The sequence below is a fragment of the Castor canadensis genome, chromosome 2 (genome assembly GCF_047511655.1).
Source record: "Castor canadensis chromosome 2, mCasCan1.hap1v2, whole genome shotgun sequence".
In the NCBI taxonomy this organism is placed as follows: Eukaryota; Metazoa; Chordata; class Mammalia; order Rodentia; family Castoridae; genus Castor; species Castor canadensis.
Window position 1 is genome coordinate 47,216,593 of NC_133387.1, and position 16,326 is coordinate 47,232,918.

At 38.2% G+C, this 16,326-nt stretch overlaps 1 protein-coding gene across 11 annotated transcripts in view; it reads right to left on the reverse strand.

Moving 5' to 3' along the window:
* Positions 1 to 16,326, reverse strand: part of Dync1i1 (dynein cytoplasmic 1 intermediate chain 1) — a 312,827-nt gene that overhangs the window by 218,313 nt on the left and 78,188 nt on the right. For all 11 annotated transcript variants that reach the window (XM_074064709.1, XM_074064704.1, XM_074064710.1 and 8 more), the window contains one exon: positions 5,143 to 5,258. In XM_074064709.1, the coding sequence (XP_073920810.1) occupies positions 5,143 to 5,258 (116 nt within the window). The remainder of the gene's footprint in view (positions 1 to 5,142; positions 5,259 to 16,326) is intronic.

Sequence of the window (16,326 nt, forward strand, 5' to 3'; positions counted from 1 at the left end):
CCTCTCCAAATAGAATTGCACGTCACAACTTCTTCCTAAAAACCTCTTAAAACCAATGCAGCCTTGATGCACAAATGGCACTCCATATTCCCTGAAACAGAATGTGCTCCCCTTCCTTCCCACCTTCTTTCTTTCCTTCCTTCTTTTCTTCTTTCCTTCCTTCCTTATTTCCTTCCTTCCTTCCTCTGTCCCTCTCTCTCTCTCTCTCTCTCTCTTCCTTTCTTCCTTCCATCCTCTCCTCTCCTCTCCTTTCCTCTTCTCTCCCCTTCTCTTCTCTTTCCTTGCCAGTGCTGGGATTTCCCCAGCCCCAAGCCCTCCTCTTCTTTCTTATTACTCTAGTATCATCTCATTCTTCTTTTCTTGCATTGATGTCTATTTACCACCTTCTTTGAACCAGGCACTATGTACAGCACATAAGTAAAGAACACAGATCCTTCCCTTGAGGAGGTTGCAATCTAAGAAACAGACATGCAAATAATAATCAAGTATAGTATGATAAGGGAAAACCAGCCTATACCCACAGTATGAGGAAGAATGTCAGCTAGAAGAGAATTATCAAGCTGCTGACCCTTGTTCATATCCCTGAAGGAAGGCACAGTGGAGAGCTGGCATTCCAGGCATGGAACACAGCATGTGCAATATGGAGACATGAGCTTGTAGGGCACCATGCAAAATTAGGTAGTTCAAATTTGTTTGACATAAAAAATAAGGCATGGGAAGAAATGGAGGGAAAGGGGAGGCCAAGATGAAGCCACACACATGAATTAAACAGGGAATTCTTAAAGGAAGAGGTACAAATGACTAGTAAGTACATGAAGAAATGTTCAACTTTCCTGGTTACAAAAGAGATGCAAGTCAAGTGTCTCTTCCTTTATGTCTGTTTGAAACTTCTTTTTAACAGTAATTATGTGACCAAGAAGAGATGTAAATCAAAACTATACTCAGCTTTCATCTCACCCCAGTTAGAATGACCATATTGAAGGGCAATAACAACAACAAATGGTGGCAAGGATGCAGTGAAAAAGGAAGCCTTATACACTGTTTGTGGGAATGCAAATTAGTACAATCACTATGGAAAACAGTATGGAGATTCCTCAAAAAGCTAAAGATAAAATTGCCATATGATCCAGTGATACTGTTCCTGGGCAGCTACCCAAAGGAACATAAGTCAACACACAATAGAGACACCTGTACACCAGTGTTCATCACAGCTAAGCTATGGGAACAACCCAGATGCCCTACAGCTGATGAATGGATCAAGAAATTGTGGTATATACACACAATGGAGTTTTACTCAGCCATAAGCTTTAAAGGTAGATAGATGCAATTGGAGGACATCATGTTAAGTGAAGTAAACTAGAGTTAGAAAGACAAAGACTGCATGTTTTCTCTCATACATGGAAGAGAGACCTGAAAAATAAACATGTACACAAGAACAAGCATGATCATATGCAAACTCATATGTAGAACATGTTAGTAACAGTAGAACTACTCTATGGACATCAGGAACAGAGACAAAGGAAAAGAGAATGATAGGGCATCAGTAATACTGTAAAACATAACATCTGTGAAAGTAGAGGATGTAAGGATGTGTACTGAAAGCTATTGAAAAGGTGGGGTGGGTGGTAAAGAGGTAAGGGAGAGCAATGGAAAGGGTTGAATGGATCAAAATGAAGTGTGCCTACAGGGGGGATATATGGAGAAATTCCTTTGAACATTAACTTAAATATTAATAATGAAAGACAGGACTGTAAAATAGGTACAGAGTGTCGGGGGGGGGTACTTGTGGGAGGGGGAGGACGAATGAAGGAGATTTAGGTGAGGGTATATGGTTGATGGATTTCATATTCTCACATGAAATAGAACAAAGACACCTCTTGCAATTGCTTTAATTGGCGCAGGGGGGTGGTTTAGGGGGAGAGAGGATAGGCATGATCTAACCACTGTACAATATATGGCTAATTGGAATTGTCACTATGAACCCCCCTCGTATAATTAATATATCCTAATAAAAATTTTATAATGAAAAAAAACGAAGCCACAAAGTTCCCATTTATAAGACACCATGAAGAAGGGAGGAAGGTCAGAGAACTCTTCAAAACTATCAACAAGTTGTACAAGTTTCCTGTTCCTTCCTCCAAATTATCTGACATTTTTCCAGCAGGTAAAGAAATTCTCATCACCCTAGGGGCCAGAGAAAATCTGTAGTTTCTAGAGCTTTCTGGCGTATCTTTGATATTTAGCAGCATTTACTGGGTGCCTATTATGAGCCAATCACTTACTCACTGTAATAAACATGCTGAAGACTGGCTCCTTGACCTCAAGACCTCATGGAACGCCCAAACAAATATTAATAATAGGCAAAGCAGAGGCAGTTCGGCAGGGAACCATAATTTTTTCCCTTGCTTACTATTTGGAAATAAAAAGCATGTGTCTAAAGTGTTTTGGGGAGGAGAATATTCTGCTCCCAATCAGTGTTCCATATTCTCAGCCTTCTTTCCTTGCAACTAATGACCTAAGCAGACAAGGGCTAAGGCATTTGAAGAAGAAAAAAAAAAAAAAACGGTATTCATGGAGACTTTATTCCTAAATCTTCCAAGTTTAAATCATTTTTGGAGTATTTCTCATAGCAGATCATTATATCACAAGATAATAGCACTATGAAGAGAAGAGAATGTTCTTTACAATGCACAGCAGAGGAAGGAAGGTTAAGCTTAGGCACATCCCAAGTACCACTCTTTTATTTTAAAAAGTAAAATGGGAGCATGTTGGAAAAAGAATGCACAAGAATTCTACTCGAGGTAGGAGAAATCATTGTGCTCAGATCACCAGTTTGAATATCATTCAATTTTCCAAAGTCAAACAGTGACTTAAACAATAATCACCATGCCTTTATATGTTTAAAGTAATAAGGATCTAATGTGGGTTGTGTAAATATAACAGTTTCAAATATCATCCAGAGCCTCATGGTGTCATAAAATTCAGTAGTCGTTGTTTCCTGCCTCTGCAAGGCTGCACCTGTCATGAAGACGTTGCCTGTGGTTAAAGCCCAATTTGGGAGCCAGCTCAGATCTGTCCCTGGCTAAGATTCTACTGCCCACTTCACTTTTGGCATGCCTTCTGCTGACTCCCTTCACACTGGGACACTCTGCAGCCAAGAGGCTGGGTGACTGCAGGCAGCTAAAGGTCACGCATGCTGTGGTGAGAGGGCAATAAGGAGAACCCAAATCTAGAGGTTTTTTTTTTTTTTTTTGTCTGAACCCTTCAGGGATTGCTTTATTGTCAAGAGGCATGGCAGACTAAGAAAGCTAGTTTTAGGTTCAAGAAAGCTTTATGGAATTTAAACCATCTAAATACCCATCGCCACAAGAAAGCTCTATAGGTCTGTTAGCAAAACAGAAAGAACTTCTACCAAGAGCAAAGAAATAAATTCCTCCCTTCCTGCTGCTTGGACCACAGCATAATGAGGGCTCCCCAGCTCTCTTTGCAGTAATAAAATGAAATGTACGGCTTTTCCTTTTGATGTGTTCCAGTTTAAAAGTTTAGAGCTGATGCCTTTTCATCCTTAATTTATCTCCCCTTGTAAATATTCTGTACCATTTCCAATATCTTAAGTATACACATTTAAAAAAATAATTCACTCCTTCTCTTATTTCAGCTGTATAAATTTATGCTATGGGCCAAATTTTGGGCTAAATAAACATACCTCTGGCTACAGTTCTGCAAATACCTCTGGCAGCAAATTAACTCAAGCAAATGTTTTGGTTGGGTGGTGAGGTTGTTTTTTAATGATCTTCCTGTTCTTGTCTGGAGGTTCAAGGATAGGACTCTCACAGGCTTCTCTAACTTTCTATTTTCTGCCATGTTAACACCACAGGCCTCAAGTTGTTGATTGGCTGGTTTAAAATTTCACCACAAGAGGGTGCTACTTGCCTACCTCAGAAGTTCGTATTTTATCACAGGGCTTGAGCAATGGAGGCCCTGTAACCAAAGAATTTTCCCCAGACATTGCTGAGGGAAGGTTTTCAGAAGGCCTGCAGGCAGCACTCAGATTTCATTTTGCTTTTGACATTATGTATTTAGAATCAAACTTGAAAATCTCTGTAACTTGCACAAGCCAAACAGCACTGATTTATGCATCTGCTACAAGCAAGCAGAGACATGCTAATTATTACTCATTCTTGTGGCTTTTGGTCATATTTACATAACAACAATGAACCCAGAATGCCAATGTCCTCTTTGTCACACCAAGCAATAACATAAAGAAGTAAAAAGAGAATTTGCTTTGCTCTATCTACAATATTACTCTCTAACACTTTCCTGTCTTCAGCACACATATCTCCCTCTTCTACTTTCACACAATTTTGCTTTGGCATAATTTCTTACTTCTAGGAAGTATTCTGATTTATCAGCTACGATTTCTCTTATTAATGTCCTTTTACAATATGCTGAGATTTGCATGTGAGTTTTCAGTTGATACTTTCTGTAGTGTACAAAGGAGGTATGGATTTCAATTCTCATTCATCTTTGTGGGGCTTGTATGGAAAATATTCTAAAATTGAGATCAGAAACACTCATCAGTCATCTGAATTGGCCAAGCAAACCAAGGTTCCACAAAGATTTTCTGTAAAGAACTAAATTAAAGATTTTAGGCTTTTGAGCTAGCTAAGGTCTTTTTCATGGCTTCTCAACCTAACCATTATATCAAGAAAGTAGCCATACCCGTAAATGGTTAGAAGTACTTGTGTCCCAGTAATGCCTTATTTCTAGAAACAGTGGTGGACTGTATGGGCTGACTGCTGTAAATGATGGTTCTTCATGTATTCATGCTTGTTATTGACAACATTCCTAAAAGTGTCTATTATACAGTACACTTTGATCATTTCCACCCTCCTCAGATGATTTTGACATAGTGTGTTTTCACTGTTTTAAAGTCTGAGGGTCTTTTGGAGGAGTATCACTGAGTTCTCTCTCCAGGGTTTTCAAAATCAGAACCAAAAGCATCTTTACCTTTCTGTATGCCATGACATTTTTATCCTAGGCAGATCTCTTATGGTAAGATGCGATATCAACAAAAAGGTTGTTACTCCCTGGCTGTGTCTGTGGCAAGAACATGAAAAGTAAACAAAAGACATAGTTCACCTTCAGACTGATGCGTAGCAAGAGGAGTCTGGGTCTCCTTGGAGTAAGATACCACTTCCCTCGGCAGGAAATCCACCTGGGTAACCTTCGATACGCCCAGCTTATGCAGTCTTCTTCTGTAAGTGACAAATGACAAACACTGAGGAGGGAAAGTATTCATTTCAGAAGAGTTATCAAGAACAATACAAAGCACTAAAACAAGCAAGCCCAAACGCCTTCAGCTTCTCAGTTGCAGGGGACAGGATCACAAAAAGGAACTGGCCTTAGGTTGGACATAAGGACACTTGGGTTCTTGGCCCATGTTGGCCAACTAGTCAAGTTTCAGCTTAGCTTTCCAAAGCCAAGCTAACTAAGGCCATGCAAAACTAATTTCTGACTATTTATGTACCACTGCACATGATTCCAGATGCCTTTACATCTGTCCTGTCATTAGTCTTCAGAACACTGTTGTGAAGTGTGGGGACACATATTAAATCCCCATTTGATGAGGAGGAAAATGAGATCCAGTGCAAAGAATGTGTTCAAGTACATAAATGGTAGAACTAGACTTAACATACTATTGACTTACAAACATACATAGTTATTGACCTGAGTTTTGGTTCAATGTTTTTCCACCAAGCCATACTCCTACCTAAGGTTCTTAATGTTGAGTTCTGAGTTATCCCAAAAATTTGAAGTTCTCCCACGTCACCCAAGAAACAGCTGCCATGAAGGTGGCATCACCTCTGGATGGACACAGAGTCTTTACACCTTCCTCTCCCTCACCTGTTCCTTAGCTGTGTGTGATATTTATTCTGCATAAGTTACTCAGCTTTCTGTGCCTCAGCTTCCTCATTTGTGAATGGCGACAGCACTTGATAATATCATTGTTAGGAGTGATGTATAGAGGCCACCTATGTATTATGCACGTACCACATATACACTTACATAGCTCACACATATGTACCTTAAAACAGTTTACAGAACATTATTTTTAGCACACAGATTTAGTATTAGTATTGGACATATCCTACTATATTTCTTCAAAATTTCCAGGTATAGAAACATGGATGTGTCTCTGAGAGATAAAAGAAGAGAAACTATGTAACCCAAATTCCACATTCACTAGCACTCTAAGATCAGCAGAAATATATTTTTTCTGCTTCATTATTACTAGTGGAGGACATAGCCTCATTTCTTTTTCTTTAAATTATTATTAATAGTAACAACATAGGCGAGAATGTGTAGCAAGGTTAGGGATTTCCATGAAAATTTCCCAAGTATTCTAGGTAAACAAAAATTTTTCTCTGTTAGTAAAACAACTGAGGTGAGATCTAAGATGTGCACAAACAAACAAAACAAGCACTGCTTTAGAGAACAAGCCTGGCTGGCTGTCTCTGCAGCCAAATACAGGAAACCTGACTGTAGCCCCAGCTCTACCTGGACTTGGGCCCATGGGCACAACACTTGGCACTCTGGACCACAGAGTGCACAGGAGTGTGGGCTGGATTCCCTGTGCTCCCATATAGTTCCTTACACTTACAAAATGTACCAGCAACAAAATTACCAAAACAGGTAAAAGACTCAAAGTCTCAAAGGAGGAAACCCAAGGCATTATTTTAAAAGCTTCTTGGGTCAGAAGAGAATGTTTTCCTGTCTGAAATGGGTCATTCTCGATGCATCTGTAGAAGAAAATACAAATGGACACCCCAGAACTGTTCGAGGCTAAGCCTCTCCCACTGTCCAGTAGTACAACACATCTTCCTGAGGCTCCATACTCCACTGTGGAACACAGCCTACGTCGGTCTTCACCACAAGGCCCAGGAATGCACCCTGACTACTTCTAATAGGGCCACCCTTGCATAAGGAAGATCACCCTTGTTCCTAAACTCCCATGAGCAGATGTCTGTGTGAGACCTAGAGAGCTTCAGGCTCTAATTAAGTGATACCCATGCCTGCAGGCAGGGATTCCAGAAACAGGCACTGGACAGTATCTACACTTTGATAATCCATCGTGGCAAATGGAAACCAATAGGAGAGGCAGTACAGCATAAAGAACTCCTACAGAAACTCCCTGATTTGTCAGTCACTAGATGAATGGATGGTAGGTGAAAGGTCTGGACAAATAACAAATCCCTCCAAGTCTCAAGTTTCTGGTGTATAAAATGAGTACTTCTCATTGAGTTGGGAGGATTAGATGAAGCCAATACCTGTAAAACACTGAGTTTGGTGCTCGGCGTGCATAACAAGTGGCTCTTGACTCACGAAGCTCTACTTTTAGTGTATCTTTTTGTCTGATAATGGTTAGCTTGTAAAAAATCAGAGAAGGCAGATTTACGAGTACTCTGAATTCAAAATTATTTAAGGCAGTAGAATTGAAGAATATGTCTGCCAATGAAACATAAAAAACATATTCCTATTTTTTTTCCTTTTGTATAAGCACATGTATTGGTTTTGGCTTCTAGAGAGAGTCTATTTGCTTTTGCTTTAATTAAAAATATCACTGTGAAACTTCCCAGTTTTCAACACCTAGCTTGGATAAATGAGTTTATCCAAATAAAGCAAAATGTTTTCTTGTTTCAATAATTCTTGAAAAATTTCAACTGTTTTCTCCCTGATGCTGCATTTGTGAATACAGGGACTTAACTCAATCCAAGCCATCAAAAACAATGAAAGCAGTGTTGTCATCATGTGTATTTCCCAGTATACCGACTGGCTGACACATTGAAAAACTGTCATTCTCAGGCTTGAGAATAAGTATCTATCAAATGATTGACAATTTTAAATTAACCACTTGAAATATTTCTTTAACATACTGGTAGGTTGCTCTATCTTTTCATATAACCTCTGGATTGATAAAGCTGAATTTATATGAAATGCTTTTGTCTTTGTGGCTATTCTGCTGTTGTTTTAGCAACCACATACTTACAATATGCTAAACACTTTCACACATGACCTTATTTTATCTTCATTAATGTTTCATATTATATTCCAGTTTTACAGATGAGAAAACTGAACTCAATGATGCTGAGAAAATTTTTCCCACAATTACAAGGGTTGTAAGTGATAGCCAGGCCTTAGCTCTATTCAACAGTACAGTCTATACTTGAATATGCTGCTGCATTAGAGCTTGTTCTCCTGCTTTTAAAAAGTGCTTTATAGCCATCCACTCATTGAGGCACAATTTGTACAGCCTAATATATAGACATCCAGGCACATGTGCTCATTTTATAAGCCTAAAAAGATTCTTTACAAGTGGCCTGCCTTAAATTATTAGTGCATAATGGATCTGTGCTACACAATTGCTCTCAGCCCCAGCTGGTCTAGAAGGGTGGCCAGAAGGTGGCGCCTTTCACTGTGAAATCTTTGCCTCCAACCCAGTCTTTATTGCTGGGATTCTCCCACAGCAGTCCAGGGATTTGCAAGATGTCAGGAACACATACATTCATGCAACCTTGCGATACAGACCTTCTTCAATTTCCCTAGAAAATTATAAAGTTTTGTCAGCTGAAAATTTTATATAATTATGACTAGCAGCATATAGTAGTTATTTTCTTTAAAAGTCTGAGCATTCAGTATCATGTGTCTTATTTTTGCCGAAAGCCCTACCTTTCATTCAAAGGACTGGAAACCTATTTATTTATCTCATCTCGGTGTCTCCCAGGGTCACCTAAAGAGCAGGTATGAAGTAAGTGTTTGAGGAAAGAAGGGGGAGAGAGAAGAGAAGGAGGAAAATGCAGCAGAGATGCTATAAAAATATAAATTGAGATTTAAGTGATCTATGCCCTGGCAGCTGTGGTGTTATTATTAAATCATACTATGCATTTCTATGTCGGTAATGCATTCCAAAACATTTAATGAAATATTTAAAGTACTAAATCAAATTTATATAGGGTCCTATGCATAAGAAAACACATAATTCAGTGTCAACTAGGAAGTACAGTAAAACCGCATATATTTGGATTCATTGTGGCAATAGCTAATAGATGCAGAGAAAACTTGAATGGGAGAAATCTTGCAACGGAGTTCCGAGAGTGGCATACCTGGCCAGCAGCATCCATAGCACTTGGGAAGAGGTTAAAATGCAAATTCACAGTCTTCACTCCAAATGTACTGTACCAAAAGCTTCAGGGGATGAGGCACAGTAATCCGCCCCCAGCCCCAGGAATTCTGATGCCTAGCAAAGGTTTAGCACCATTCGATAGTGGTAAGACAGAGACTTCAGTTTTTAACCAGAATCACTTTGGATTCCCCACCCTGCAGCCAAATTCTGGAAGACATAGCTTTGTGCCACTGAAGGACCAAGTTATGAAGCTCTATGAGGCAGGCCAGGTACAAAGATGAGTGAGAGGGCGACAAGATGAGTGTTGAATAAAGTCAACTGCAGTGTGAAAAGTACAAACAGCTAAGAAACTAAAAGCTTGGAAAAGGAATCCCAGTTACCCTGGGCAATGGAACCATGGCTCCTTTAAAAGCTAACTTGGCATTATCTTAAAGGGACAATGATACAGGTCCCACATCTCCTCAGGACTGGGGCTGGACTCCTAAAAGTCCTGAAAGCTTCCTCTCTACCTAGTCTTGTAAACTTGCTGAGTAAGCTGGCACAGTTAGGTCCCGTTGCGTCAAGGGTGAAATATTTCTTCTGAAAGGAACTATCTGAAGTTTGAGAAGGTTATTTGGCACCACTCAGAGTCCCAATATATCTAGTTTACCATTAGCAAAATCCAATCCACACAGGTTCTGTTCATTTGTCCTTGAATAGAAATTTATGGCTCTCAGGAAGAAAATTTATTTTTTTCATGAGTCACTGCCCCATTCCCATTTCTGTTTTTGGTTCAATTGAGAGTTTGTCTTTCTACCCACAATAAGGTTAGCATGGCTGTGCTAGCTGCTTATAAAGTTTCACTATTTGAAGAAATGAAGCCTAAAATATGACTTAACAATGGTCTAAGATATGTAGCAAAGCTGATAGTAAGTTACCTAAACTTACTCCCAAATACTGACAGCTGATTCTTTCCTGTCATTAACAGCATGAGAAACATGTACATTGTCATTGGAATCTAATGAATGTCACTTTCTATCATTTCAAAGATGAAAGAAATTTCAACAAAAATCTTACTGATATTTAAAGGTATTAACATTTAAACACTATTTTAAATACAAAGGGGGAATAAGTCCTGGCAAAACAGAATTGTTCACAAAGGTGGGACACTCTGGCTTTGACCCTACTTTTTTTTTTCTTTCTTGAGACAAGGTGTTGCAATGCAGTCCAGGCTGGCCTCAAACTTATGGTCCTCCTCTCCCTCTATCTCCTAAGTGGATTACAGGTGTGAGTCACCATGCCTATCTCATCCCTACTTTTTTGAAAAGACTTCTATTTCTTGCAAAACCATGGACAACAGAACTTCAGCTTGTGAAGCCACTGCTTCTGCATCCTAAAATATGACAGAGAAGCAATGGTTCATGCTGACAGGTGGAATACTAATGAAAACTCACTATATATCAAGGAAAATACAATGCCTAGTTCTTTTAAGAACCAAAGTAAGCATTTAAATGGAAAAATAATTTTGTCATGTAAAGAATTTAAGTAGTGGGGGGGCACTGTCTGAGGAAGGTAGGGGAAACAGCTCTTTGGTCAGAAGACTGCCTTAATTTTCTCTTACTGAAATAAAATTTGCATATTATAAAATTCCTCCTTTTAAAAGTGTACAGCTTAATGGATTTTTAAAGGATATTCACAAAGATGTCCAATCATCACCACTGTCTACTTACAAACTTTTATCTTTCCTAAAAAGTTATTTTATACCCATTCTTAGTCAAATTCCATTCCCCCTTTCCCTAACTCATGGTAGCTACTGTTTTATTTTCTGTTTATTTTCATACAAATGAAAATATGTGGTCTTTTGTGTCTGACTTATTTCACTTAATTAAATGTTTTCAAGTGTCCTGGGTATATAAGGAATCAACATATAATTTCTGTTTATTGATAATTAAGATTCCATTGTATGGACACATATTATTTTTAATCCATTCATCAGCTGGTAGAATTTTGGGTTGTTTCCATTCCTGGCTATTATGAATGATGCTGCTATGAATATTTGTGTACAAATTTTTGTATGTACATATGCTCTCAATTTCCTTAGGTATGTACCTCGGAGTAGAATTACTAGGTCTCATGGTAATTCCATGTTGAACTTTTCAGGTACTGCCAAACTATTTTTCAAGGTGCTGCACCATTTTTACCGCCCCATTAGCAGTGTATGCGGATTTTACTTTATCTACATCCTCCTCAACTCTTATTAGTATTTGTCTTTTTTATCATAGCATCCTAGTGAGCATGAAGTGATTCCGCATTGTGGTTTCCATTTAAATATCTCTGATGGCTAATGGTGTCCACCATTTTTTCAGGTGCTTATTGATCACTGATATCTTCCTTAGATAAATGCTTATTCAAATTCATTTTATTTTTTTTTTTTTTTTTTACTCATTTGTGCATACAATGTTTGGGTCATTTCTCCACCCTTCCCCTACCCCCTCCCTTCCCTTCCCCCCTGCTCCCTCCTTCTTCCCCCCCAACCCCTTGCTAACTGGCAGAAACTATTTTGCTCTTATCTCTAATTTTGTTGAAGAGAGAGTATAAGCAATAATAGGAAGGACCAAGGGTTTTTGCTAGTTGAGATAAGGATAGCTATACAGGGAGTTGACTCACATTGATTTCCTGTGCATGTGTGTTATCGTCTAGGTTAATTCTTCTTGAACTACCCTTTTCTCTACTTCCTGGTCCCCTTCTCCTATTGGCCTCAGTTGCTTTAAGGTATCTGCTTTAGTTTCTCTGAGTTGAGGACAACAAATGCTATCTAGGTTTTTAGGTGTCCCCTATCCTCATACCTCCCTTGTGTGCTCTCGCTTTATCATGTGATCAAAGTCCAATCCCCTTGCTGTGTTTGCCCTTGATCTAATGTCCGCATATGAGGGAGAACATATGAATTTTGGTCTTTTGGGCCAGGCTAACCTCACTCAAAATGAAGTTCTCCAATTCCATCCATTTACCAGCAAATAATATTTCATTCTTCTTCATGGCTGCATAAAATTCCATTGTGTATAAATACCACATTTTCTTGATCCATTCATCAGTAGTGGGGCATCTTGGCTCTTTCCATAACTTGGCTATTGTGAATAGTGCTGCAATAAACATGAGTGTGCAGGTGCCTCTGGAGTTACCTGTGTCACAGTCTTTTGGGTATATCCCCAAGAGTGGTATTGCTGGATCATATGGTAGATCAATGTTTAGCTTTTTAAGTAGCCTCCAAATTTTTTTCCAGAGCGGTTGTACTAGTTTACATTCCTACCAACGGTGTAAGAGGGTTCCTTTTTCTCCACATCCTCACCAACACCTGTTGTTAGTGGTGTTGCTAATGATGGCTATTCTAACAGGGGTGAGGTGGAATCTTAGCGTGGTTTTAATTTGCATTTCCTTTATTGCTAGAGAGGGTGAGCATTTTTTCATGTGTTTCTTGACCATTTGAATTTCTTCTTTTGAGAAAGTTCTGTTTAGTTCACTTGCCCATTTCTTTATTGGTTCATTAGTTTTGGAGAATTTAGTTTTTTAAGTTCCTTATGTATTCTGGTTATCAGTCCTTTGTCTGACGTGTAGCTGGCAAATATTTTCTCCCACTCTGTGGGGGGGTCTCTTCAGTTTAGAGACCATTTCTTTTGTTGAGCAGAAGCTTTTTAGTTTTATGAAGTCCCATTTATCTATGCTATCTCTTAGTTGCTGTGCTGCTGGGGTTCCATTGAGAAAGTTCTTACCTATACCTATTAATTCCAGAGTATTTCTTACTCTTTCCTGTATCAACTTTAGAGTTTGTGGTCTGATATTAAGATCCCTGAACCATTTTGAGTTAATATTGGTATAGGGTGATATACATGGATCTAGTTTCAGTTTTTTGCAGACTGCTAACCAGTTTTCCTAGCAGTTTTTGTTGAAGAGGCTGCTATTTCTCCATCGTATATTTTTAGCTCCTTTGTCAAAGATAAGTTGGTTATAGTTGTGTGGCTTCATATCTGGGTCCTCTATTCTGTTCCACTGGTCTTCATGTCTGTTTTTGTGCCAGTACCATGCTGTTTCTATTGTTATTGCTTTGTAATATAGTTTGAAGTCAGGTATTGTGATACCTCCTGCATTGTTCTTTTGACTGAGTATTGCCTTGGCTATTCGTGGCCTCTTGTGTTTCCATATAAATTTAACAGATTTTTCAATCTCTTTAATGAATGCCATTGGAATTTTGATGGGAATTGCATTAAACATGTAGATTAATTTTGGGAGTATAGACATTGTTACTATGTTGATTCTACCAATCCATGAGCATGGGAGATCTCTCCACTTTCTATAGTCTTCCTCAATCTCTTTCTTCAGAAGTGTATAGTTTTCCTTGTAGAGGTTGTCACATCCTTTGTTATGTTTACACCTAGGTATTTGATTTTTTTTGAGGCTATTGTAAATGGAATTGTTTTCATATATTCTTTCTCAGTTTGTTCATTATTAGTGTATAGAAATGCTAATGATTTTTCTATATTGATTTTATATCCTGCTACCTTGCTATAGCTATTGATGTTGTCTAGGAGCTTCTGAATAGAGTTTTTTGGGTCTTTAAGATATAGGAGCATGTCATCTGCAAATAGGGATATTTTGACAATTTCTTTACCTATTTGTATTCTTTTATTCCTTCTTCTTGCCTAATTGCTCTGGCTAGGAATTCCAGTACTATGTTGAATAGGAGTGGAGATAGTGGGCATCCTTGTCTAGTTCCTGATTTTAGAGGGAATGGTTTCAGTTTTTCACCATTAAGTATAATGCTGGCTGTAGGTTTGTCATATATAGCTTTTATAATGTTGAGGAACTTTCCTTCTATTCCTAGTTTTCTTAGAGCTTTTATCATGAAATGATGTTGGATCTTATCAAAGGCTTTTCCTGCATCTATTGAGATGATCAAGTGGTTTTTGTCTTTGCTTCTGTTAATGTGGTTTATTACGTTTATTGATTTTCGTATGTTGAACCACCCCTGCATCCCTGGGATGAAGCCTACCTGGTCGTGGTGAATAATCTTTTTGATGTGTTGCTGAATTCGGTTTGCCATTATTTTGTTGAGGATTTTTGCATCAATGTTCATTAAGGAGATTGGCCTATAGTTCTCCTTTTTGGAGGTGTCTTTGCCTGGTTTTGGGATAAGTGTAATACTGGCTTCATAAAATGTGTTTGGCAGTTTTCCTTCCCTTTCTATTTTGTGGAACAGTTTAAGGAGGGTTGATATCAGTTCTTCTTTAAAGGTCTGATAGAATTCAGCAGAGCATCCATCAGGTCCTGGACTTTTCTTTTTGGGGAGACTCTTGATTGCTGCTTCAATTTCATTTTGTGTTATAGATCTATTCAGGTGATTAATATCCCCTTGGTTCAGTTTTGGATGATCATATGTATGTATAAATCTGTCCATTTCTTTAAGATTTATGAATTTATTTGAATATAGGTTCTCAAAGTAGTCTCTGATGATTTCCTGGACTTCTATGGTGTTTGTGGTTATCTCTCCTTTTGCATTCCTGATTCTACTAATTTGGATTTTTTCTCTCCTCATTTTAGTCAAGTTTGCCAGGGGTCTGTTGATCTTATTTTTTCAAAGAACCAACTTTTTGTTTCATTAATTCTGTGAATGGTATTTTTTGTTTCTATTTCATTGATTTCAGCTCTTTTATTAGTATGGAATGTCCTTCTTTATCTCATTTGATCAATGTAGGTTTAAAGTCTACTTTGTCTACTTTGCTAATCCTGTTTTCGGGGGCTATTGGCTTGGTAAATCTTCTTCCAGTCTTTCATCCTAAACCTGTGCTAATTTCTGTTGGTGAGATGGGTCTCCTGTAAGCAACAAATTGTTGGATCTTCCTTTTTAATCCAGTTTGTCAAATGGTGCCTTTCAATGGGGGGATTAAGTCTATTAACATTAAGTGTTAGTACTGATAGGTATGTGGTGATTACTTTCATTTAGTTGTCTTAGTTGTTTGAAGGTTTGAGTGTGTGTACCTAAATTGAGATTACTCTCTACTTTCTTGCTTTTTGTTTTCCTGTAGTTTGGTGCTGCCTGCCCTTTCATGGTTATGTTGGGTTTCACTTTCTGTGTGCAGAATCCCTTGAAGAATCTTTTGTAGTGGAGGCTTTGTGGTCACATATTGTTTTAGTTTCTGCTTGTCATGGAAGACTTTTATTGCTCCATCTATTTTGAATGATAGTTTTTCTGGGTAGAGTATCCTGAGGTGAAGTTATTTTCATTCAGTGCCTGGAAGATTTCACCCCAAGCTCTTCTTGCTTTTAATGTTTCTGTTGAGAAGTCTGCTGTGGTTTTGATGGGTTTACCTTTGTATGTTATTTGTTTTTTCTCTCTTACAGCCTTCAATATTCTTTCTCTAGTTTCTGTACTTGTTGTTTTAATGATGATATGCTGTGGGGTAGTTCTATTTTGGTCTGGTCTGTTTGGTGTTCTGTAGGACTCTTGCGTCTGTATGGGAATAGATTTCTCTAAATTTGGGAAAATTTCTGTTATTATTTTGTTGAACATATTATGCATTCCTTTCGCTTGCACCTCTTCTCCTTCTTCGATGCCCATGATTCTCAGGTTTGGTCTTTTGATGGAGTCGGTGAGTTCTTGCATTTTCTTTTCACAGGTCTTGAGTTGTTTAACTAATAGTTCTTTGGTTTTTCCTTTAATTACCATTTCATCTTTGAGTTCTGAGATTCTGTCTTCTGTTTGTTCTATTCTGCTGGATTGGCCTTCCATTTTGTTTTGCAATTCTGTTTCGTTCTTTTTTCTGAGCCTTTCCATATCCTGAGTCCCTTCCTCTTTAATATTATGTAATTTCGTCCTGAGTTCATTTATCTCTTTATTAATCGTGTTTTTTGTTTCACTTTGGTGTTTATACAGTGCTTCTATGGTTTCTTTTATTTCTTCTTGTGCTTTTTCAAATTCTCTATTTTTGTTTTCTTGGAATTACTTGAGTGTCTCCTGTACATTTTGGTTTACCCTATCCAGTATCATCTCTATAAAATTCTCATTGAGTACCTGTAGTATTTCTTCTTTTAGATTGTTCTTGTGGACTTCATTGGGTTCTTTGGCATAGTTTAATCTTCATTTTGTTGGAGTCTGGATCTGAGTATCTGTT